Consider the following 23,490-nt stretch of genomic DNA (forward strand, 5'->3'; position numbering starts at 1 on the left):
TGTGGTGCTAAAGCTAACACCCAATTTGTAATTATTGGTAAGTTCACGCTTTATATTTTGTGTCAACTAAATTTTCTTCTTGTTTTTAAAATGTTACTCCCCTCTTTTTTTTTTTTTTTTTGTCTCTTTTGTTGTAAATTAAATATCGCTTTTTAATTTCAAAAAGTTATGAATTAATTTTATCTATTATACTCTCTATTATCAATTACAAAATTAAAAAATAGAAAAATTGATAATTAATGAAGATAAAGAATAATACTAATATACTATAATTTCTTTCTTTTGATTATTTATATTTTTAATAAATTTAATAATTATTTAAATAACCATGCACAACTAAAGAAATAGTTAATTTGAAAAAAAAAAGAATTATGTTGTGTTAATCCTAATTTTATCACACTAATCTTAATTCAAAATCTTAATTTTTTAAAAAATTGTTCAAGTTAACTGACATTATAGTTAATTATTTATTCTTTTTCTTTCCCATTTAGTTAGCCCCTTTTAAATGCCTATTTATTGAAGAACATGGATCCATATCAGAATGATTTAAAGTTTATTTATTAAGAAATGTATAAATCAACTTTAATTAAAAAGCAGGGAGAAAGAAATACGCAATTATTTTCCAAGATCCTGAAAAAGAAAAAGCAAAGAAAAGAAGACATAAAAGAAGAAAAGAAAATAATGAAAGATACCATCATTAACAATCTATTGGCAAGAGTAAAGATCAGTATCATACTATCGGAAAATTTTCAGGTGTTCCATTTACTTTATTGGAATTTTAATGTTTCATGTAAGATTAAGTTGCAAGTTGATTTTGTCTTGTAGCTATTTATGAAAAGACAAAAATAGCCCTTTAATCATAAAAAAAAAACAAAAGATAACACATGTGACTTGAAAAAACGCTGCACAGTAAAATAATATATAAAAATTTTATTTCTTTATTTATTATAAATTATATTATTTATGAAGTCTCATAAAAAAAAGAAAATTTTGTTTAAAAAATACTTAAAAATAAAATTATTTCCAATAATGTGAGATAAACTTATAAATATAACAAATTTATTAAAAGAAATAACACTTTTTTATATTTCAAAAATTATATATATCATGTTATTTTATATTGATTAAATAATTATGTATCTATTTTATATATTTTTTCTTAATTTAAGAAGTTATGATTTATAAAATTGGCATATTGATTTTAATTGAAAAAAAATTAAAATCATAAATTTTAATCTTATCTTGTACATGATACATGACAAATTATTAAATTTAATATTTGCAAATATGATAATATTATGTTGTTACAATTTATTTTTTCATTGCTCAAATAAAATTATTCAATTTGAGTAATTTATTTTTATTTTTAAAGGTATAAATGGTAATTATTAATTATGATAAATGATATGTCTAGTAAAAAAAATAATTAAAACTTATTTTACTTCTACTTTTTTAAAATCAGAGTATTATTGATTTTTTAAAAAATCAAATAATTTAATTTTTTAGTAAAAATTTTTGTTTTAAATACATCTAAATATGTTTAAAATTTAATAAAAATACTTTATTATTTTAAAAAGTGTTTTTCACCAAAAAAAAAATTAATCCAAATAAATACTTTTTTGAGTAATACTACACATCTAAATCTTTTTATGAACCAACCCTAACCAAATTAAATTATAAGAATTGGAATATATTAGCTAGAACTAATTTTTGTTAAGTTAAACTAACTTGGTTATACTTGATTAATAAAAATATTTGGATGTATAGTATTATTTTATTTTTTTCTTTAGGTTATTCAATGTATTTAATGTTAATATTATTTCTCTTTAATAAGTATAGATAAACTAAAAAAACAATCTTACTTGCCTTACATATAATAATTTTTTTAGTTTTTTCTTATATAATAGTATTTAAATACAGCATGAATATTTCGCTTTAAAAATATTTTTATATTATATGATTGAAATTTGTCTTTTACTATATTATTTTATTTAAAAAAACAAAAAAAAAATAAAAGAAAAAAATTGGTGATAAATATTAAATATATCTCTATAATTAAAAATATTTTTTCTTTTTATTTTTTTTATTCTTTTTAAATTTTCTGTTTCTTTGCATTTGTTTATCTACTTATTTATAATATATTAAAGGTGAAACTAAATATTATTTATTCTATATTAAAAATAAAACTAAATATTATTATCTTAAAAATTTAACACATAATATAAGTAAAAAATATTGCACATGCATCTTAATAGTGAAGTTGACATATTTTTTCTATTCAATATTTTTTTCATCCTACTAATATTAAAATCTTTTTTGTTTCGTTTACTTTTCTTAATCATCATACGGTATGAAAAAAATATTAATAATAATATTTATTAAAATCTAAATTAAAAGATGATTATTCTAAATAGATTCTAAAAAATCACAACAAAAAAGTTCATATATGCTCATTTATTTCTTTGATAAGAATTATCATTATTTTTTAAAATGTTAAACTAAATTTTATCATAAAACAAATAGGAGAAAAGACTTAAACAAAATAATATTAATTTAGCACAATTATGATTCTAAAATTTTTTATTTAATCAATTATAAACAGTATAAGTAGATATCTTTAACTTTTAACTTATAAGTGTAAGCAATTAGTTAATATAATTTAACAAAAATAGATTTAATATTTTTCATATCCTGACCCAACACTATGACCCAGGTCCAAACACATGCTAAAAGGCCCATTCCAAAGAATGACCTTCGCCACCCACCGACCTCCCAAAGAAGTCGGGCTCGATGGATAGCTGTCAGATAACACTTATTCAAATAAGTAACTATCTCTGAAATCTCTCAATCTACTTTCAAGAGCCATATCACAACTACCCTAAGATAAAGGGACGGTTATCCACCTTCAAAAGTGGAACTACTCCAACGGTGGTTATTGGATCACCATTATAAATACACTGACACCCCTCAGGTATCTCTAAGTTGCAATACTCTCTAAACCTGCTTACCCCCTTGTTAACTTAAGCATCGGAGTGTCTTTGCAGGTACCACCCCCCATTCTTTCACACATACAACTCAGACGGCGGCTCTCAGACGTGAACCAAGTTGGAGACCACCTTCCATTGACGTTTGGGCTAATCTTTCAAGCCCAATCCACCTATTTCAGATTACCCACGTAACAATATTAATTTTAAATTTTTTTATTAAATAGTTTCTTATATACAAAAAAAATTAATTCATTATAGCTTGACAAAATTCACGAGTCTATAATTCTAGCTTTTTTTTTTTAATTTGACTATAGATGTCTTTCACTTAAAGATGTTCATTAATGACTTAATATTTTAATTTTTTAATAAATATTTTTCACCAATAATATTAATTATGCACAAAATTTATTATTTATTTTTTCTATCAATCCCTTATTATTTATTTATTGTTAATTTTTAAGTTATTTTTTGCCAAGTCTTACCCATAAAACTATCCATACCACTATCTTATATCATAATTTAATTAACAAGAATGATGAGATTAGTTTTTTTTCTAAGGCTTATAATTAATTAATTAATTAATAATATTTTAATAAATTCATTTCTTTAATTAACGAATATCAGATAAAATTAATTTATTGTGAAATTCTATATTATCCTTAAAAATTTAGCACAATAAATTTAATACTTATACTTTAAAATGAGTTTAATTGATAAAATTAAAATATAAGTAATATTATTCTTGCACAAATTTTTACTAATATTATTATAATAATACTTACTTGAGCAATTAAATTTAACTTATACTAATATTAAAATGGTCGTTTTATCCTTTTTTTATTTTTTCTCTTTTTTAAATAACTTAATAAAAATAGATTAATATTTAAAACAATTCATATTTAAAATTTTGAAAAATAATATGCATTTAATAAAATAATATGTATTTAATATAATAGAGAAAATTGAATTAAGTAAGTACTATATATGTAGAAGAGAAACAAACTAAATTACAAAATAGTATTATCTCATATAATAATAATAATATCCTTGTAAAATAAATAGATAAATAAAGTACATCGTGCCAAAGGAAGTCATTTGTTTTAAAGAAACGAAAAGGAGGAAAAAAAACTAACAGAGAGATAAAATGATCAATGAAAATTGGTTAGGAAAAAGAAAAGAAAAGTAAAGAGTGTATCAAAAGGAAACAACACAACACAAGTACAAGATAGTAATTTCTTCATTCTTTTATGTGGGTTAAGGGAACAACTTGTCTTTGTTGTATGGTGCTATTTAAAAAAGCAAAACTACTCAATATATATCTATTTAATCTTAGCCTTCTAATTATTTTATTATATATCTTAATGCTAAAAAAGATTGGAATATCAATGTACCAAAAAAGTACTGTGGTATATGTGAAAACCTTCCCATACTATCATCTATCTATTTATCTATTTTGTTTTGTTATATAAAAATTAATACTAATTTTTTATATATTAGATTTAAATTAATATTTTTTCTAATAATGCTACATCATCAATTTTAATTATTTCAAAAATTAACGAATCAACTTTTAGTAAAATAATAAAATTTACCTTAAAGTATAATAATATTTGATCTACTTATATATCATACATAAGATTTTTAAGTTTTAACTCTATTACTTCATTTTACAATTCATAATTCGCCTATAAAAAATATTTACACTAATAAATAAAATTTTTTTTATCTACTTAAAAATATTCTATTAGATGTTTACAAAAATAAAAATATTTATTATTATTTTAAAACAAATTTACGAAAAAAAATTCTTATTACTTTTATTATTTATATTTTTTTAAGATCCTTATAGTTATACTTATTTTAATATGCTATTTAAATCAAAAAATTAATTTTGATATTTTTTAATACTATTTTGAGTTTGTATCACTCAAGATATTATCTAATAAAATAAATTTTAAAAAAATATTAATAGATATTTTTATTTTATTCTATTTAAATTATTCTTATTAAAGTATATATATAAAAGCCAATAAATATTCTAAAAATTTTTATTCTTACTATTATAGATGTTATCTGTATGCACTAAGAGAAGAAAAACAAATAAATATAAAAAAAATCTACAAAAAATACGAAAAATAAAATTTGTCGTGCTACAACATAAAGAATTATTATAAATTCAAATTATAAAAAATTCTATTATTCTTATTATTATAGATGTCAATAAAAATTTGTATACACTAAAAGAAGAAAAATAAGTAGATATAAAAAAATCTACAAAAAAATATGAAAAATAAAGTTTTGTGTTACAATATAAAAAATTATTACATATTAAAATTATAAAAAATTCTATCAAATTCTATCAAATTATACTTATCATACAAAATTTTATCAAATTATAAATTACTAACTCAATAATTATTACATATTCAAAATTAAATTAAAAGTTACAAATCAAAGTGCTACAATAACTTTTGTACTATTTGATAAAAAAAATATTAAACACAACTGTCTCAAATCTAATTATACTCTAAGTCACCAATGACACTAAAGCATCATCTCAATTGAAAAATTTATACAGCCTCATATTTATATTAGAAGTCAAAGTAAATGATTTTAACTTTAAAAAAGATACTTAACAATAAACTGTTACTAAAATATTTGTCTTAACAAAAAATACTGAAACTCAACTCCTATTACAACAAATCTAATAGGTAATACTAAAAAAGATTTCATTTATTCAAAACATCATTTATATTGCTCGTTTATATTCTTTATTAATTATAGGAACCAACTTCACCAACACTAATATCATTTGATCTAAGATAACATACATACCAATTAAGAGATTAAAAAGAAAGAAAAGTAAACGAATCCAAAACATATCTTCAAATGAAAATCATACATACAAAGATGGAACAAAAAAGACAATAAAAAAATGTATACAAGTTAACAGTTTAAAAAGAATATATCTTCACGGAAACATATGAAAAAAAAGACAAATCTAACATCAATCAAAAATAAAAAAAATAAACATCACATAAAAAGACTGAATCCGTCAATTAAAATAAATACAAAAATAAAAACAAAAAATAAAAATATAACTTTATACAATTTTAATATACAAAATTTTTGTATTATAAAATATTAAATAAAAATACATCAAATTTAATATTAATTTATGTATAATTTAATTAATTTTTAAATAATATAATATTTATTAAAATATATTTTATACTATCATTAATTTATCATATTGCGCATTGTACGGATGTCAATCTAAATCTAGTTAATTATTAAACTTTAAACGACCATACATAAACTATTAATATCGATGTGTGACCAACCGGTATCACTAGTTTGGAATCAATTCCTTACTTTGAAATAAATATAATAACATAACAAAAATTGTATATTGTATGGTTGTTACAAGAAGGTGCATGTAAAATTCATTCAAATTCGGTGATACGTTATTTGCAATCCTAACTTTAGCTGTCAGGAATTTTTTTTCCTTTTAAAAAAAAAATTTAGTACGAAATATAAATATTTGAATTAATGAATCTCGAACAATTAGATTGAATCAGCTGATGATAAGAATAAAGCAGTTTAAACACTTTTTTTAATTTTATTTTACTTTAATGTTGACAGAACTGAACTAATATTTTAACTTTTAATTATCGTTTCATACTTCAATTAAGGGCTATAACTACGACATTTGGGTTTATAATGACGTGTTATTGTTTGACTTATTTCAATTCAGCAATACAAACCTTAACAAATATGCTTGAGGTAATAAAAATTAATTTTCTATATAACCATATGTTATACATGATTCATAAAATATATGCCACGTTACCTTGCAAGGACTAATGAGTAAACTCACATTCACGTATATATATATATATATATATATATATATATATATATATATATATATATATATATATAAAATCAAATAAGAATTTATATATTGTTTTACATTTTATGATTGTAATAACATGGTATTTTACTGAAATCATTATCTTGCATCATTTTCTAAAATTCTCTTTTTGTGAACTTTGGATAATGGCCACAGTGTATATATATACATATTAAAACTACTTTGAACATGTGTTACATGAAAATTATTACCATATAAAGTGACGTTCATGAATCTGACCAAGAAATGTTTGTTCTTTGTGACCAAGAATTTGATCAACTTAGAAAAGGACAAATTTTGGAGTGTTTATATCCTATACAATATTTTGGACAAATAATGAAAGGGCATGGGATATTTTTTGGGAACCAAAAGATAATCTACTGTGACTGTTACAAATTCAAGATATTACAGATAAAGACACTTTTGGTTGGGGTATCTAGTACCTACCAACGATGTCTGAATCTGAATGATATTTTTTTAACATTTTGTACTTTGTTAAATTGCTCTAGTCATTTGATTCTTTCATGTGCATAATATGAGGTAAAACTGAAGTGATAATTAAGGCACTGGTTGATGCCTGAAACTTTGAAAGCTTTGTGAATGATTCTTTGCTTTGATCTTGGAACATTGTAGCTTCTTTCAGTGATGTAATGAGTTCATAACTCTTGCAAGTTGCAACTAGCTAGCTACAAAGCTCTTTATCTTCTGTTAAGTGTGGTATTGAGGTAATCTCAGATACCCTATATCTTCTTTAACTTGTTCTCAAGGTTTTCTGTTATGTTGCATATTATATTGTTTCTTTTCTCAAATTGACAATTATATATACTAGGCATGTGGGTCTCCACTTTACAAACACACCCCAATATTTTATGTATGGTTTTTCTGCCTTTTAAATGTTTGTTTTATTGTCTGAATAACTGAGCTTGATTGAGTTATTATTACTTGTGATAGTAACATATATATTTAAATAAGGCTTGAAGTCCGGATATGCTGAATATCATATCTTTTTCATCTGGGTAAGGGTGTATCTTATTTTTTTAACTTCAAATTGCTGATACAATGTTTTTTCTTCTCTTGAGTGATGAATCTTGTTTTCCTTGCTGCAAATGTGGAAGTTCTTAAATTCCTCTGAAGTTGTTGGTTCTAGGTAAATATATCGTTGTGTTTGCCTCATTCTGGTTATGATTATTCTTGTCATGTGTTGATGTTCCTCTTTGTGCTGCTCCTGAAACTGGTTGGCACATGACATGTGCTTTGTTTTGATGCTGGTTGATAACAGGTTCTCTCAAAAATGGAGGTGCACTTATTTACAAGGCATGGCAGCATGGTGATGGTGTTGTTCCTCTTTGTTTTCTGCTTCTGGATTCCAGTAGAAGTGGTGGGGAGGACAGGAGCTACCATTGGAAACGCTACCGTTTCTTCTTCGAGTCCAAGAGTTTTGAAAATTGGGGTGCTGTTTACTTTGAATTCTGTCATTGGAAGATCTGCTAAAGCTGGTGTATTGGCTGCTATTGATGATGTTAATGCTAACAAAAGCATCCTTCGTTCGACTAAACTTGAAATTATGTTGCATGATACAAATTGCAGCGGGTTTCTTGGAACCGTGGAAGGTATTTTCCGAAACTTCTCAGTAGCTTCAAGCCGCATTTCTTTTGTTGAAACTGTAATTGTCTTGTTATGGACCCTGGCAATCAAATAAAACATGTTCTATAGCTTCTTATTCGGGTTTTGTAACTTTATGAATTACCATATCAAAAAAGGAAAAAAAAATCGTATTACAGTGAATTTGCCTAAATGTCTATGCTTGTTAATTCACATTATGCTATGCAGTAGTATGTGTTTCATTGCATGTTAAATGTATATTCTTCCAAAAAATAGTGTATGCATAATCAATCGTTTCCCCATTTGTGTGGCCATCTTTGTGGATAAGAATCAATTTATAACATCTTAGTATTTCATTGTTCTCATAGGACAGAAACCAGAGAGGAGTTTCTGTGGACTATATATGTTTAGATAGTACACGTTCTCTTGCATTTTGGGTGTGTGAAAAGGGAATTTGATTGATTTTGTTGATCATGTAGCTCTGCAGTTGATGGAGAATGAAGTGGTTGCTGCAATTGGTCCACAATCATCTGGAATAGCTCATGTCATCTCTCATGTGGCTAATGAACTCCACGTGCCTCTTCTTTCATTCGCGACAGACCCTGCTCTAGTGTCACTCCAGTATCCATATTTCATCCGCACCACGCCAGATGACTATTTCCAGATGTATGCAATTGCAGACTTGGTTGATCACTATAGGTGGAGGGAGGTAATAGCTATCTTTGTAGATGATGACAATGGAAGAAATGGAATTTCAGTGTTGGGCGATGCGCTTGCTAAGAAACGTGCCAAGATATCTTACAAGGCTGCATTCCCTCCTGGAGCCCCCATAAGTAATATCAGTGACTTGTTGAATCAGGTGAACCTGATGGAATCACGTGTTTATGTGCTGCATGTTAATCCTGATTCTGGCTTGTCAATTTTTGCACTTGCCAAGAAGATTGGGATGATGACTAGTGGCTATGTGTGGATTGCAACAGATTGGCTTCCTTCTGTGCTGGATTCTATGGAGCAGGTTAACACTGACACCCTTAATATACTACAAGGAGTTGTTGCTCTGCGGCATCACACGCCTGACACTGATCTTAAGAAGAGTTTCATCTCAAATCTGAAGAGCAGAAAGAACAATGAGACTGCAGGCTTCAATTCTTATGCATTCTATGCATATGATTCTGTTTGGTTAGCGGCGCGTGCTCTGGATACTTTTCTCAATGAAGGTGGAAACATATCTTTCTCCTCGGATCCTAAGTTGCAAGACACAAATTCAAGCATGCTGCATTTTTCAGCACTCCGTGTGTTTGATGGCGGCGATAAGTTTCTTCAGACAATTCTGAAAACAAACTTCACTGGTGTGAGTGGCCCAGTTCAGTTTGGTATGGATAAGAATTTGATTCATCCAGCTTATGATGTCATGAATATCGGCGGGTTTGGAACTCGTAGGATTGGTTATTGGTCTAATTATTCTGGTCTCTCAGTTATAGCTCCTGAAATTTTGTATCTGAAACCACCTAACGCTTCGGCAAGCAACCAACACCTATATAGTGTTATATGGCCTGGAGAAACAACAGTTACACCAAGGGGATGGGTATTCCCAAACAATGGGAAACCATTGAGAATCGCAGTGCCTAATCGAGTAAGCTATTTGGAGTTTGTTGGTAAGGACAAGAACCCTCCTGGGGTAAAAGGCTATTGCATTGATGTCTTTGAAGCAGCCATAAAGTTGTTGCCTTATCCTGTCCCAACAGAATATATATTATATGGTCATGGTGATAGAAATCCCAGCTATGATGACCTTGCATATCAGGTTGCACAAAATGTAAGTTTCTTAGTCTAATTTTCGGCTTAATTTATTAATCATATTTCTTAATCTAAGTAGCTATCTTGAGGTTGTAGTTATGTTAACTTAGTACTTTCCTTTTTTTCAGAACTTTGATGCAGTTGTTGGAGATATTACAATTGTCACCAACAGGACAAGGATTGTGGATTTTACTCAGCCTTACATGGAATCAGGGCTGGTGGTTGTTGTTCCTGTTAAGGAAATCAAGTCAAGCCCTTGGTCCTTTCTAAAGCCATTCACCACTAAAATGTGGTTAGTTACTGGTGCATTCTTTCTCTTTGTGGGAGCCGTCGTGTGGATTCTCGAGCACCGGCACAATGAAGAATTCCGCGGTCCTCCAAGGAAACAAATTATAACAGTGTGTTGGTTAGTATGTTTTGATCATTTTAAAGCCTTTTCAGATAAATCTTGCATCTTATTTAGGCTCAAATCTTCTCTTCTGCTGAGATCAGTTCCTCTTTTGCAGGTTTAGTTTCTCAACAATGTTTTTCTCACATAGTATGTTCCTCAAATTTCTCACTTTTATTTTTTTTTCCCATTTTCTGTTGTAACACTCCTTATATGTTTTGTATCATACATGGTATGAGAACTCTGACTTCTATCTTCTCTGCTTTTCACCTTGCACAGGAGAGAACACTGTGAGTGCACTCGGTCGATTGGTTCTACTCATATGGCTTTGGGTAGTTTTAATCATCAATTCAAGCTACACAGCTAGCTTAACATCCATCCTCACAGTGCAGCAACTTTCATCACAGATTGAAGGAATTGACAGCTTGATCTCAGGTACTCAACCAATTGGAATCCAAGAAGGATCTTTTGCGAAAAAGTATCTGACAGATGAACTCAACATAGCACCATCTAGGATAGTTACACTGAAAAATATGGAGGCATATGTTGATGCCCTTGAACGCGGACCAAGGAATGGAGGGGTTGTGGCCATTGTTGATGAGCTTCCTTATATTCAGCTCTTCATGTCCAATACCAACTGTAAGTTCAGAACAGTTGGACAGGAGTTCACTAAAAGTGGTTGGGGATTTGTAAGTATCCTCAATTCTTCACATGCATGTCTATAGTTTTTTACACTCCTTAAATTTATGCCAAGTTTTCTTGTAAGATTATCTTTTTCTGATGTCATTATTTTCAAATGGGATCACAGGCATTCCAAAGGGATTCACCGCTTGCTGTTGATTTGTCAACTGCCATCCTTCAACTTTCAGAGAACGGGGAACTGCAAAAGATCCATGACAAATGGCTTTTGAAGCGAGACTGCACTGCGCAACTCAACGTTGAAGACTCAAATAAACTGTCTCTGAGTAGCTTCTGGGGCCTCTTTCTCATATGTGGCATTGCATGCTTCCTTTCTTTGGTTGTATTCTTTGTTAGAGTGTTCTGTCAATACACCAGATTTAGCCCTGAGCCTGAACAAGTTGATGTGGAAATTCAACCAAGGCCTGTTAGAAGGAACCTCAAAAGTACTAGTTTCAAGGACTTGATGGAATTTGTGGATACGAAAGAAAAAGAAATCAAAGAGAGACTTAGGAATAGTAAAAGGAGAAGAAGCCAGAGTCTAGATGAGCAATCTAGTTCATCACCCTCCTAAGTTAACCATGTACATTTATTTTTGGTTGGTAACTCCTTTTAACCATCCTATTTTTGTTATACCATAGCAACTATTAGTGACACAAATTTGTCTACACTGAAATATATAAAAAGTTTAGCTTTTCCTTTTTGCTCAGGAAATTATAGCTCTAAGTGTTAATAATTTTGTTTGTTTATGCATGCAAACCCTTAATATGTAGCAAACTGTTTCCTCTTGAAAATAAGATGCAGCAACTGCATTCAACTTTTCTATATAATATCACACACTACTATTATTAAATTCTGCAAGACTCCTTAAACCGTTAAATAATTTCAACTTGTACTCTTAAAACTGAAAAAAATTAATCTAAAAAATATGGCTATTTCACATGTTTTCTATCGTAACATGCTGAACTATGCATGATATTGTCTTGTTTTTCAGCTGCAAACATGATTTGTTTATCCTTTTTCCGGTAAAAGCAAAGTGTATTCTTTAAACATTATTTTGGATCCATATAGGGATGTGTTAGGCCTGCGACAACTAATATAAAACAATGTCGCATCTCAATGCATGACACAATACAATGACGTCTTTGATCTATGTAGCCGACCCTACTTAGTAGGATAAGGCTTTGTTAAGTAAGTATTTTTGTATATATTTTTCATCAGCATACAACACTATTAGTTAGTTAGAGTCTACAATTTCTCCTAGAATATAAAATTTGCACAAGACAATATCAAATTTCATATCAGCATTATTATTCCAAAAAAAAGTGAGAAACTTCAGAAATCTTATTTTGGTACTTCTGCAGAGTAATGACAGTTTCTTGAAGACTATCCAATTCTTATGTTAATTAATAATTCTGTTTTTATTTTCATCGATTATTATCCACTATAATATAAAGCAAGGAAGATTAGTGTTACTATTTTCTGTGCTCAATGCTCATTCATTCTTGAAGTTGGCAAGGAATGCTTGATGATGCTTGAAACTTGAAAGCTGAGTGAGAGAGTGATGATTGCTATTACATGCATATACATATATGAATTGATGATGAGTTCATAATAGTTCTTACATACTATGAAGTGTGGTCAGTTAGAGATAATCTCGGATAACCTATTCTTATCTCTAAAACTGATAGTTAAAGGCACGTAATTGGTTATATATCTAACACATGCAATGATGATTCTTGCTTTGTGATTTTTCAGAGATTCTTCTCTAGAAAATGGAGCTGCTTTCAATCACAAGGCATGGCAACATGATGGTTCTGTTGCTTTTGGTTTTATGGTCCTGCAAGTTTCGGGTAGAAAAGGAAGTACCTTTGCAGATTCTACTGTTGATCCTAAACCAAATGTTTTGAGAATTGGAGCACTCTTTACTGTGAATTCTGTCATTGGAAGAACAGCTAGACCTGCAATACTTGATGCTATTGATGATGTTAATGGCAACACAAGCATTCTCCCTCACACTAAACTTGAACTTATCTTGCATGATACAGATTGCAGCAGGTTTCTTGGAATAGCAGATGGTATTTCCCAACCTTTTAGAAACCAAGTTATAGGAGTAGTTACTTATTTGTTATTTCTTTGTACATTTTTTTTTTCCCTTCAATTAGTTGCGATTGAAGCTATATATGTGTTCCACCTTGCACCATATTCTTCACAGAAAATATATGATTCATTGCATAATCAGGTTCAGTTTTTGCGTATGAATTACCATATATGTATACAAACAAGAGAAAGTAGATACCAACAAACGCATGGTTTAGCTGAAGGAGTGCACTGTGCTTGCTTAACAAGAGATCTTGAATTCAAGGCATTGATTTGGTTAACAGAAACTTGAAGCTAGAAAATATTCCCAATTTATCATTAACATGTTAGTATCTCATTTCAATAGAATCTAATGTAACAGCAGTGATGAAAGCGTTTGAGTGGATCATGTTTACATAGTACTAATTGTCAACTCTGTTGCACTTTTTAATTTTATTTTTTTTGGTGTATGAAAAAGAAGTGAACAAGCTTTGTTTGTTGATTTTGTTGATGATGTAGCTTTGCAGTTGATGGAGAATGATGTAGTTGCTGTAATTGGTCCACAATCATCTGGAATAGCTCATCTCATCTCTAATGTGGTTAATGAACTCCATGTTCCTCTGCTCTCATTCGCGACAGACCCTTCTCTATCATCACTCCAGTATCCATATTTCATCCGCACCATGCCAAGTGACTGTTTCCAGTTGGTTGATTATTATCAGTGGAGGGAGGTAATAGCTATTTATGTAGATGATGACAATGGAAGAAATGGAATTTCAGTGTTAGGCAATGCGCTTGCTAAGAAGCGTGCCAAGATATCTTATAAGGCTGCATTTCCTCCTGGAGCTGCAATGAGTGACATCAGTGACTTGTTGAATCATGTGAACTTGATGGAATCTCGCATCTATGTGCTGCATGTTAATCCTGATTCTGGCTTGTCAATTTTTTATACTGCCAACAAGCTTGGAATGATTAGTAGTGGCTATGTGTGGATTGCAACGGATTGGCTTCCTTCTGTGCTGGATTCTATGGAGCTGGCAGTTAATGATGACACAACCAATCTCCTGCAAGGTGTTGTTGCTTTGAGGCATCACACACCTGATACTGATTTTAAGAAGAGTTTCATCTCCCAGTTGAAGAGCCGATACAAAAATTTAACTGCAGGCATAAACTCTTATGCATTATATGGATATGATTCTGTTTGCTTAGCAGCACATTCTCTTGATGCTTTTCTCAATGAAGGTGGAAACATATCTTTCTCCTGTGACACTCAGTTGCATGGCACAAATGCAAGCATGTTCAACTTTTCTTTGCTTCGCATGTTTGATCAAGGTGATAAGTTTCTACAGACAATTTTGAGAATGAACTTCACCGGTGTGAGTGGACTATTTAAGTTTGATACAGATAAAAATCTGATTCACCCGGCATATGATATCATCAGACGAAGAATCGGTTATTGGTCTAATTACTCTAGTCTATCAGTTATAGCTCCTGAAATCTTGTATTTGAAACCACCTAACACTTCGACAAGCAGCCGGCGCCTTTACAGTGTTATATGGCCTGGAGAGACTACAGATACACCAAAAGGATGGGTATTTCCAAAGTTTTTTGTGTATCAACATTTTCTTAGTATTAGAACTTTTCTATAACTCCAATTGAAGGAAGGTTGTTAATAGGGCGCCACCGGTTTCTGTTTTATACTTTCAAGATTTTGTGAAGGAAAAAAGTGATCAGAGGCTAGCGAATATTACTTGCGTGTTAAGTAAGTATCTTATTCTCATGATTGTTAATTTAATCACAGGCATTTCAGAGGGATTCATTCTCCTTTTGTTGATGATTTATCAGCAACAATTCTTTGACTCTCGGAAAATGGGGAGCTGGAAAAGATCCATGACAAATGGCTGTCGAACCAGGATTGCGCTATGCAACTCGATGAGAACTCGAATCAACTCTTACTGAGAAGTTTCTGGGGCCTCTTCCTTGTATGTGGCATTGCATGCTTCCTTGCTTTGATTGTATTCTTTTGTCAGTACTCCAAATTCAGACCAAAGGCTAAGCAATCAGATGATGAAGAAATTCAATCAACAAGGCCTAAAATCAAAATTGCTAGTTTCAAGGACTTGATTGAATTTGTGGATAAGAGAGAAGCAGAAATTAAAGAGATACTTAAGCACAAGAGTGATAAAAGTGTAAGTTTAGTGGTGAATCAATCTAACTCCTAGCCCTCTTAATCAACCTTGAAAATTTTTCTATTCTACTTTGTATTACTTCTCTTACTTTTGTTATACAATTATAAAAATGGTCACAAAAAGAATTTCTCTTAGTTTTATTTTTCGTCTGCTTCTATTCTGAGGAATATAATAGATGCTAAGATATAGATTAGGGTAAAAAATATTTTTTATCGTTGAAATTTGTCAAAAATTTTAAAAATATTTGTAAATTTTATTTTATTTTAATTTTGTTCCAAAAAATTTTTATTTATATTAAATATATTTTTGACAATTAATTTTAAAAAATTTTAAGACCAATTTAGTAATAATATTTGATAACTAAAAGCTAATTGCTCATGTTAAAGGACACTGAATTCGATAGTCTCAAATATATTTGGACTATTAAATGGTCCCATAACAAAATATACTTTTTAAATTTTTTAACAATTATTAAATAGTCCTTATTTAATTTTAATTACAAATATTTTTGTAACATTGTTAATGAAGTAGTAATTAAGGGATATATTTAATGCAAATCAAAACTTCTGATACAAAATTAAAATAAAATAAAATTTAAAAATATTTTTAAAATTTTACAAAAAATATATTTTCCCTACAAAACACCACTTTTATATTATTATAAGGAACATTATTCAAAGGGCTAAACCTTTTGGATATAATTTGGTTTATCCAAGAGTATTAGCCCTTAATCGGTAACAAATTATTCTCTCTTGCAATATGAATATATAATACAGCAAATTAAGTTTAATGATCTTATCCTATAGATGTAGACCCTCAGGCCTCAGCTACCATCAAAGCTAGTAATTTTTAGAGGAATCTTTGTATCTCATCAACCACATTCACATTATTAAGATTTTTTATTGGTTAATGAGTTCTGTATTATAATTAAGTTTAGCTAATAGGTGTTCTCATACATGTTAACACGTTTTTATATAAAAAAATATATATATAAAATTTAAATTTTTAATGTATTTATTTATATGTTTATTAAAATAAATTTGCATTTTTTTATTAATAATAATATTAATATAAGTTCTTAAGATACTGATTAACTAAACCTAAATAATTATCCTATAGAGATGCCGCCAGTTTGCTCCTTATTTTTTAAAGATATTTTTTCTTTGTTGTTTAAAGGAAGATAATTACAATCATTGTTAGATACACAAATCTGCAAAAATAAATATATAATTATGCATTATTAAAGAATTTCGCATAGGTCTTATCCGCCAATAATTATAAAAGTTACTTAAAATTATTCATCTAAATAAACAATATGGCCAGTCGCCAACTAAATCCCCATTTTGGTCCTGAGATTTACGCGATTATTCATTTTGGTCTCTGAAATTTAAAATTACCTATGTTGGTCCTCTAGATTCAAATCCGAGCACTAATATGGTCCCTCAATTCTTTCCGACGATGACTAGACAAACGAAGGGCTGAGATTACACCCTCCCTACCACGCTAAATGATAAGTAAACGACATCGTTTACCTTTAGCGTCTAAACAAGTTAGAAATGAAGAATAGTAGAGGTAGAGAAGAAGACGAATACTTTATTTTGGGTCTCCATCGTTTCTTCTCCCTTCATATACAAAACGACGACATTTCTGACTTGTTTGGGTGCCAAGGATAAACGACGTCGTTTACCCATCATCCAACGTGGCAGGAAGGGTGTTATCTGAGCACTCTGTTTGCTTAGTCATCATCGGAAAGAGTCGATGGACTACATTAGTGCCTAAACTTGAATCTGAAAGACCAATATAGGTAATTTTAAATTTTAGAGACCAAAATAGGTAATCGTGTGGATCTTAGGGACCAAAATGGGGATTTACACGCCAGTCGCCCATTCCACATGTTTTTTATGGGAACATGCTTACAACCTATGCATGATACTGTCTTGTTTTTCAGCTGCAAAGCTTATTTGTTTATCCTTTCTGGGTAAAGCATAAGCTTATTTTTTAAAAATTATAAGAAAAAGGACCCTGTACTTCCCTTAATTATTTCATATATGCTTTGTATTTGGTATTACATTTTATTTATATTTATAACTGGCAATACATTTTTCTCATACAATCATATGAGTTAGCTAGACTAGTCTATAATTCTCTTAGAATTTAAATTTGGCCTAAGGGAAAGTGCAAGATATAGTTTATTAATATTATTGCCAGCTTAATTGAACTGCCAATAATATAACAAAATTATACATACATTAATCCAAAATATCCACTTCTTTTTGTTCTATTCCAAACATTTCAAAATTAACTCAATGTTCTAATCGAATAAAAAGGAAACTTAGAAGTTTGAAAGACAACATTATCATTCCTTAGAAAAGAGGTTTGTTTTATCATTTTAATTTTACAGCAAATGGTAGAGCAAGGAGTGGCAAACACTAGGAATTTACATTCTATGTAACAGACATGCAATTTGTGGCGATTATAACAATAAACATGTGATCAAGAAATTATTGTAAAAGTTATTTCAACAATGCAAGTGGCCATGTTTTTTATTGGACAAGCAACATGCCAACATATACTGCAGAACAAGATGCACAGGATACCCATTTTGCATAGCAAAATAACAAACATAGGTTTAGTTACATACGATCTGCATAAAAACCATCCATGTTGAGGAATGAAGTTGAAAACCAAAGGGATTTGTAGGAGTGGAATTACTCAACTTTTACAGGTTTCTCCTCTCTCTTTGGAGGTTCCAAATCCAGATAGGTAAATGGCTCTGTTGGTTCCTCGCTGCAAAATCCAAAACAGTCATAAGCAACATGACAGAATACTCACAAAAATGTAACTGGAAAACTTTTCGGGCTATTTAAGAATTAGGAAAACTCCTGCCCGCAATAAAATTGCCAGCTTCATTGTATGAGTAATCAAGAAATAGTTGATATGATTCTAATAATGACTAATTCTCTAGGTTTCAAGAACTTATGGCGTAACAAATGTAATATAGTAATAGTATATACCACATAGACATGTATATGTTGAAATTGAATGTTGAACTAATTCACAACATTCAGTAGTAAAGATATTCATATTCCAGCATAGATAGATGATGATAATAATACTCACCCAGGTTTAGAACGCATGCATTTCCAGAAGAGCTTGAAAGGCCCTGGAACTGTCTTAAATGGGTTCCCCTCAAAACAAGCCTGCACAATTTGTGAAATAATAACAGCAAGTTTATACCAACTAAATAAAGATAACAAGTGAAATAACCAAAGACCTGAAAACTTAAATCCCATGAGTCATTCCATCATGACCATTCTAATAGGTTATATATATATATATATATATAATTTGCATATTTCTCTCCTCTATCTTGTGTTCTAATGAGATTTCCACAGATTTTACTAATTGAGACACAATTTAGAAAGTTTCATGTTAGTGGCAAGAATGCTTCCATTGTCACTATTAAAACTATGAAACTTAGGGATCAATTACAATTTTCTCAGGGCAAAATTCCACGAAATGAAACTAAACAACCATGACTAAAAAAAAATCACACGCCCTCATTGGAACCTTATCACAAGAATACAATCAACATGTCCAAAACACCAAATTACGAAATGTTCCTCACAAAAAAAGAAACTTTGGAACACAAATGAAGCGACTTTCAAAGAAAAGAAGACAATTGGAAAAATGGAGTTGAAATTGATGAAGGGGGTTTCACCTGAACGACATCTTCAACACGGTCGTTACATCGGTGAGCTTTGGGTTCACGATGACCCTCTCCGGTGATTCCCCATGGACTCTCTCTCCTCGGCACTGGCCTCGGCTCGCTCATCTTCTTCTTCTGTGCAATTCAACTGAACCTGTCCTTGGAGCTACTCTCTACTGGTTCATTCTGCTCCTTGATTTGGACTAATGGGCCTACTTTTTCAACTTGGCCCCAATAAGTTTTTAAAACAAAAAATACTAAGTGGGCCAGGCCCATCTTGAAGGAAGAGCACACCAAAAAATAATAAATATTTTAAATAAGTGTCAAGGTTCGAATTTCATTCTATGCATGTAATAATTTATTGGCTAATAGCACACTTTTAAATAAAACTATCCGTGACGAATTAGTCATTAACATTTTAGGTTGAAAAATATCATAGAAAATAAAAAAATGTGATATTATTCATACATCAAATATTTTTAATATTTATATAAAAATATAGTTATTATTAATTAATTATATATTTAAGTTATTTTTAATTAATAAAATGAACACATATATTAACTATTAAAAAATACTAGTGTTAAAATAATATCTATTATAAAATTTTAAACTTAGTAGGATAAAAAAATCCAAAAAATGAATTACTTCTTTAGAGGTAAACAATACAAGTATATTCTATGACCTAAACAAATAAAAGAAGAATAAAATAAAATCGACATGTAAATGAATTGAGGTATCTAAACAATTCTTCACTTTTTATGTTATTTTGTCCTTAAAAATGATGTGTGTGATATTTTGAGTAAAATTAATTTAAATATACACACCAAGTACTTAATTAAGAGATTCAATTATTGTCCCTATAGTGTACATGAAAAACAAAAAAGGTTATTATTTATGTAAATAAATAAAATTAATTATTTACTCAATTAAATAGAATTTTAATTTTTTTTATTGTTTTAAATATTTAAACATGATTTCACTGGTACAAAGAGCAAAATCAAGGAATATATGGATTACCTCGTTACTATCAGTGAATGACGCAAGCATTGAATTCAATAAATTTCACTGGTAGCAAAATCACAAAAGAAAATCTTGTTTATCACAAAAGAAAATCAGTGATATTTATGAAGCAAATTTCGCTGTCAGTAATAACGCGATCAATGTAATCCTTAATTTTGTTTTTTGTACCAGCAAAATTATGCTTAAATATTTAAAATAATAAAAATCTAAAAATCTCTTTAATTTAATAAATAATTAATTTTTTTATTTAAATAACAAAATATTATTATTTATTACAATCAAATCATTATTATTCATATTAACATTATATTGATTTATCATTTTTTTAATGAAAAAAATGAGATAAGACCCCAAAATAATAAGACGAGAAAAATAAAATTAATCAACACTTCTCAACTATAGAGTGTCATTACAATCAAATAACAAGGCATAATAAAATCGAAGGCTTTTCATTGTTGCTTCTCGAGATCCTTTATTCTAACAAGCATATCCATCTCCATCTCCCGCATGTATGGATTCTTGAGTTTTAGAGAAGAGTTTTTATTTACGTTTTGGGGTTTACATTTAAGATAGATACCTTTTTGAATTCTTCTATTTGGACTTGAAACCCCTTCTTGAGCATGATAGGCCCAATCTTTATAGAAAAGATCTTTTACAATTCATGAAATCTTTTTCGTAGCAGACCACAAATTTTTTTCTAACCTCAAGTTTACTTGTTTGATTTTTTATTTGGACTTATTTTAGGAGCTGCCCATCTTGCATGGTTTCAACATGAGAACCTTATACACGTACGTTCTCGTTACTATCAGATTTACCCCTTAGATCTCTTCGTTCAAGATATCAATAGACCATGTCTAGACCTAAGCTTATAAACCTATATATGCTAACCAAAATTTTAATGTATTATTATTCTCTTTTTCCTAACCATTTTGTGTATTCAAATGGGATTTGACTCAGACAAGAGAGCAATAAGTGGCTAAAAGAAAAAAAAAATACTAAACTTTAGAATATAAGTAATGCGATTTTTCCTCTTTATTATTGATAGAATTTTCTTTAGCACTTGTCTTATTCGAGTGTCATTCTTTTTTTAAATTAGTCTTTATTTTCAGTCAAAATTTTTTCTTGTTTCTTCCTAATTGGTTGTTTGACCATTATCCAAAGTTAAAAAATACTAATGTTAAAATAATATCTATTATAAAATACTAGAGTTAATAGGATAAAAAGAAATCTAAAGAAGGAACCCCTTCTGAAAATGTCAATAATACAAGTATATTCGTTGACCTAAACAAATAAAAGAAGAATAAAGTAAAATCGATATATAAATACGTTGACGTATCTAAACAACTCTTCACTTTTTATGTTATTTTAAGCTTAAAAATCATGTTTGTGCCATTTTAAGTAAAATTAACCTAAAAATGGACACCTAATATTTAATTAAGAGATTTAATTCTTTACCCTATAGGTACATGGAAAATAAAAAGGGTTATTATTTTACTTTTTTATTTAAATAAATAAAATTAATTATTTACTGAATTAAATAAATTTTTAATTTTTTTACCGTTTTAAATATTTAAACATGATTTCGCGAACAAAAAGAGCGAAATCAAGGATTATATGGATTATACTGTTACTATCAGTGAATTTCGCGAGAATTGAATTTAATAAATATCGCTGATACTAGCAGCGAAATCGCGAAAGAAAATCCTGTTCATCGCAAACAGAAAATCAGCGATATTTATAGGGCAAATTTTATACGAGTAACAGTGCAGTCAATTAGTCTTTGATTTTGCTCTTTGTGGCAGCAAAATTATGCTTAAATATTTAAAATAATAAAAATTAAAAAATCTATTTAGTTGAATAAATAATTAATTTTGTTTATTTAAATAAAAAATCGTTATTATTTATTACAATCAAATCATTATTATTCATATTAGCATTATATTATTTTATTTTTTTTAATGAAAAAAGCGGGACAAGACTTTGAAAATAACAAAATAAAAAAAATAAAATTAATCAGTACTTCTCAATTATAGAGTGCAATTATATTCAATTAATAAGGCATAATAAAGTCGAACGCTTTTCATTGTTGCTTCTAAAGATCCCTCATTCTAGCAAGCATCTCCATCTCCATCTCCATCTCCATCTCCTTCACATATGGATTCTTGAATTTTAGAAAGGAGTTCTCATTCATTTTTTTGGGTGTAACATTTGATATAAATACCTTTTCTAGATTCTTCTGTATGGACTTGAATCCCTTCTTAAACATGATAGGCCTAATCTTTATGGAAGAAGCCTTTTTGGATCCTTGAGATCTTTTTTCATAGTAGGCCGCAAGATTTTTCTAACCTCAAACTTAATTGTTTGGTCTTTTATTTGTGCTTATTTTAGATGCGGTCCGTCTTGCATAATTTCAATATGAGTACTTTGTACATGTAGGTCCTCGTTACTATCAGATTCACTCTTCAGCTCTCTTTATTCAAGATATCAAAACGCGATCCCCCTCTTTAATATTGATAGAATTTTTTTTAGTACTCGCCTTATTTGAGCGTCATTTTTTTTTGAAATTGTTCTTTATTTTTATGGGAAAAGCAGGGCAAAGCCCTGAAAACAACAGAATACAAAAAATAAAATTAACCAGCACTTTTCAATCATAGAATGTCATTACTGGCAATCAAATAACAAGTCATAATTAAGATGAATCCCATTATTGCTTCGAGATCCTTGATTCTAGCAAGCATATTCATCTCCATCTTCTTCGCGTATGGGTTCTTGAGTTTTAGATAAGAGTTCTCATTCATTTTTGAGGAGTGTTAGGGACCAGTACTTTTGTTAAATTCTGGCCAGCACTTAACCATCAAAAGAAAATTGAATGATTCAACACCATTAGATGCAATCTCACACCGTTAAAAATATCATTGATGACTAATTGATGGCTAAAAATCAAAAAATCTGTTGGCCCCTAGACTTTCTCTTTATTTTTTGGAGTTTAGCATTTTGAGATAGATACCTTCTTCAGATTCTTCTATTTGGACTTGAACTCCTTCTTCAGCATAATAGGCCCAATCTTTATGGAAGAGGCCTTTTTGGACATTTGGAAATTTTTTTCTGTAGTAGGCTACAAG

At 29.2% G+C, this 23,490-nt stretch overlaps 3 protein-coding genes across 6 annotated transcripts; 2 read left to right on the forward strand and 1 right to left on the reverse strand.

Moving 5' to 3' along the window:
* The first annotated feature begins 7,259 nt into the window (after window positions 1–7,259).
* Window positions 7,260–12,146, forward strand: LOC130946444 (glutamate receptor 3.4-like). Of its 4 annotated transcripts, XM_057875199.1 has the most exons (8): window positions 7,332–7,443; window positions 7,537–7,628; window positions 8,183–8,513; window positions 8,985–10,321; window positions 10,431–10,708; window positions 10,809–10,840; window positions 10,970–11,379; window positions 11,499–12,146. In XM_057875199.1, the coding sequence occupies exons 3-8, from the start codon at window positions 8,195–8,197 to the stop codon at window positions 11,940–11,942; spliced, it is 2,820 nt and encodes a 939-aa protein (XP_057731182.1). In that variant the 5' UTR covers window positions 7,332–7,443; window positions 7,537–7,628; window positions 8,183–8,194; the 3' UTR covers window positions 11,943–12,146. The 4 variants fall into 4 exon arrangements, with proteins under 4 accessions (XP_057731181.1, XP_057731182.1, XP_057731180.1 ...); XM_057875198.1 differs by having other exon boundaries at window positions 7,260–7,628; XM_057875197.1 differs by lacking the exons at window positions 7,332–7,443; window positions 7,537–7,628 and adding an exon at window positions 7,655–8,050.
* Window positions 12,147–13,256: 1,110 nt separating this feature from the next.
* Window positions 13,257–15,246, forward strand: LOC130943816 (glutamate receptor 3.5-like). The gene is made up of 2 exons (XM_057871844.1): window positions 13,257–13,446; window positions 13,967–15,246. Exon 2 carries the CDS (start codon window positions 13,978–13,980, stop codon window positions 15,094–15,096), a length of 1,119 nt encoding a protein of 372 aa, XP_057727827.1. The 5' UTR covers window positions 13,257–13,446; window positions 13,967–13,977; the 3' UTR covers window positions 15,097–15,246.
* Window positions 15,247–17,975: 2,729 nt separating this feature from the next.
* LOC130943817 (uncharacterized) lies at window positions 17,976–19,544 on the reverse strand. The gene is made up of 3 exons (XM_057871845.1): window positions 19,358–19,544; window positions 18,757–18,836; window positions 17,976–18,423 (listed from the first exon to the last, which is right to left on the reverse strand). Exons 1-3 carry the CDS (start codon window positions 19,469–19,471, stop codon window positions 18,345–18,347), a joined length of 273 nt encoding a protein of 90 aa, XP_057727828.1. The 5' UTR covers window positions 19,472–19,544; the 3' UTR covers window positions 17,976–18,344.
* Window positions 19,545–23,490: the final 3,946 nt, after the last annotated feature.

This window comes from Arachis stenosperma, chromosome 8 (genome assembly GCF_014773155.1).
Source record: "Arachis stenosperma cultivar V10309 chromosome 8, arast.V10309.gnm1.PFL2, whole genome shotgun sequence".
NCBI lineage: Eukaryota > Viridiplantae > Streptophyta > Magnoliopsida > Fabales > Fabaceae > Arachis > Arachis stenosperma.

Excerpts from the sequence above, each read along its gene's own strand:
- LOC130943817 (XM_057871845.1), bottom strand. The coding sequence starts at position 19,471 with ATGAGCGAGCCGAGGCCAGTGCCGAGGAGAGAGAGTCCATGGGGAATC. Across the intron at positions 18,837-19,357 it reads GTGTTGAAGATGTCGTTCAG|GCTTGTTTTGAGGGGAACCC; the intron begins GTGAAACCCCCT and ends CAAATTGTGCAG. Across the intron at positions 18,424-18,756 it reads TGCATGCGTTCTAAACCTGG|CGAGGAACCAACAGAGCCAT; the intron begins GTGAGTATTATT and ends TGGATTTTGCAG.
- LOC130946444 (XM_057875198.1), top strand. The coding sequence starts at position 8,195 with ATGGAGGTGCACTTATTTACAAGGCATGGCAGCATGGTGATGGTGTTG. Across the intron at positions 10,322-10,430 it reads CATATCAGGTTGCACAAAAT|AACTTTGATGCAGTTGTTGG; the intron begins GTAAGTTTCTTA and ends CCTTTTTTTCAG. Across the intron at positions 11,380-11,498 it reads CTAAAAGTGGTTGGGGATTT|GCATTCCAAAGGGATTCACC; the intron begins GTAAGTATCCTC and ends ATGGGATCACAG.
- LOC130943816 (XM_057871844.1), top strand. The coding sequence starts at position 13,978 with ATGGAGAATGATGTAGTTGCTGTAATTGGTCCACAATCATCTGGAATA.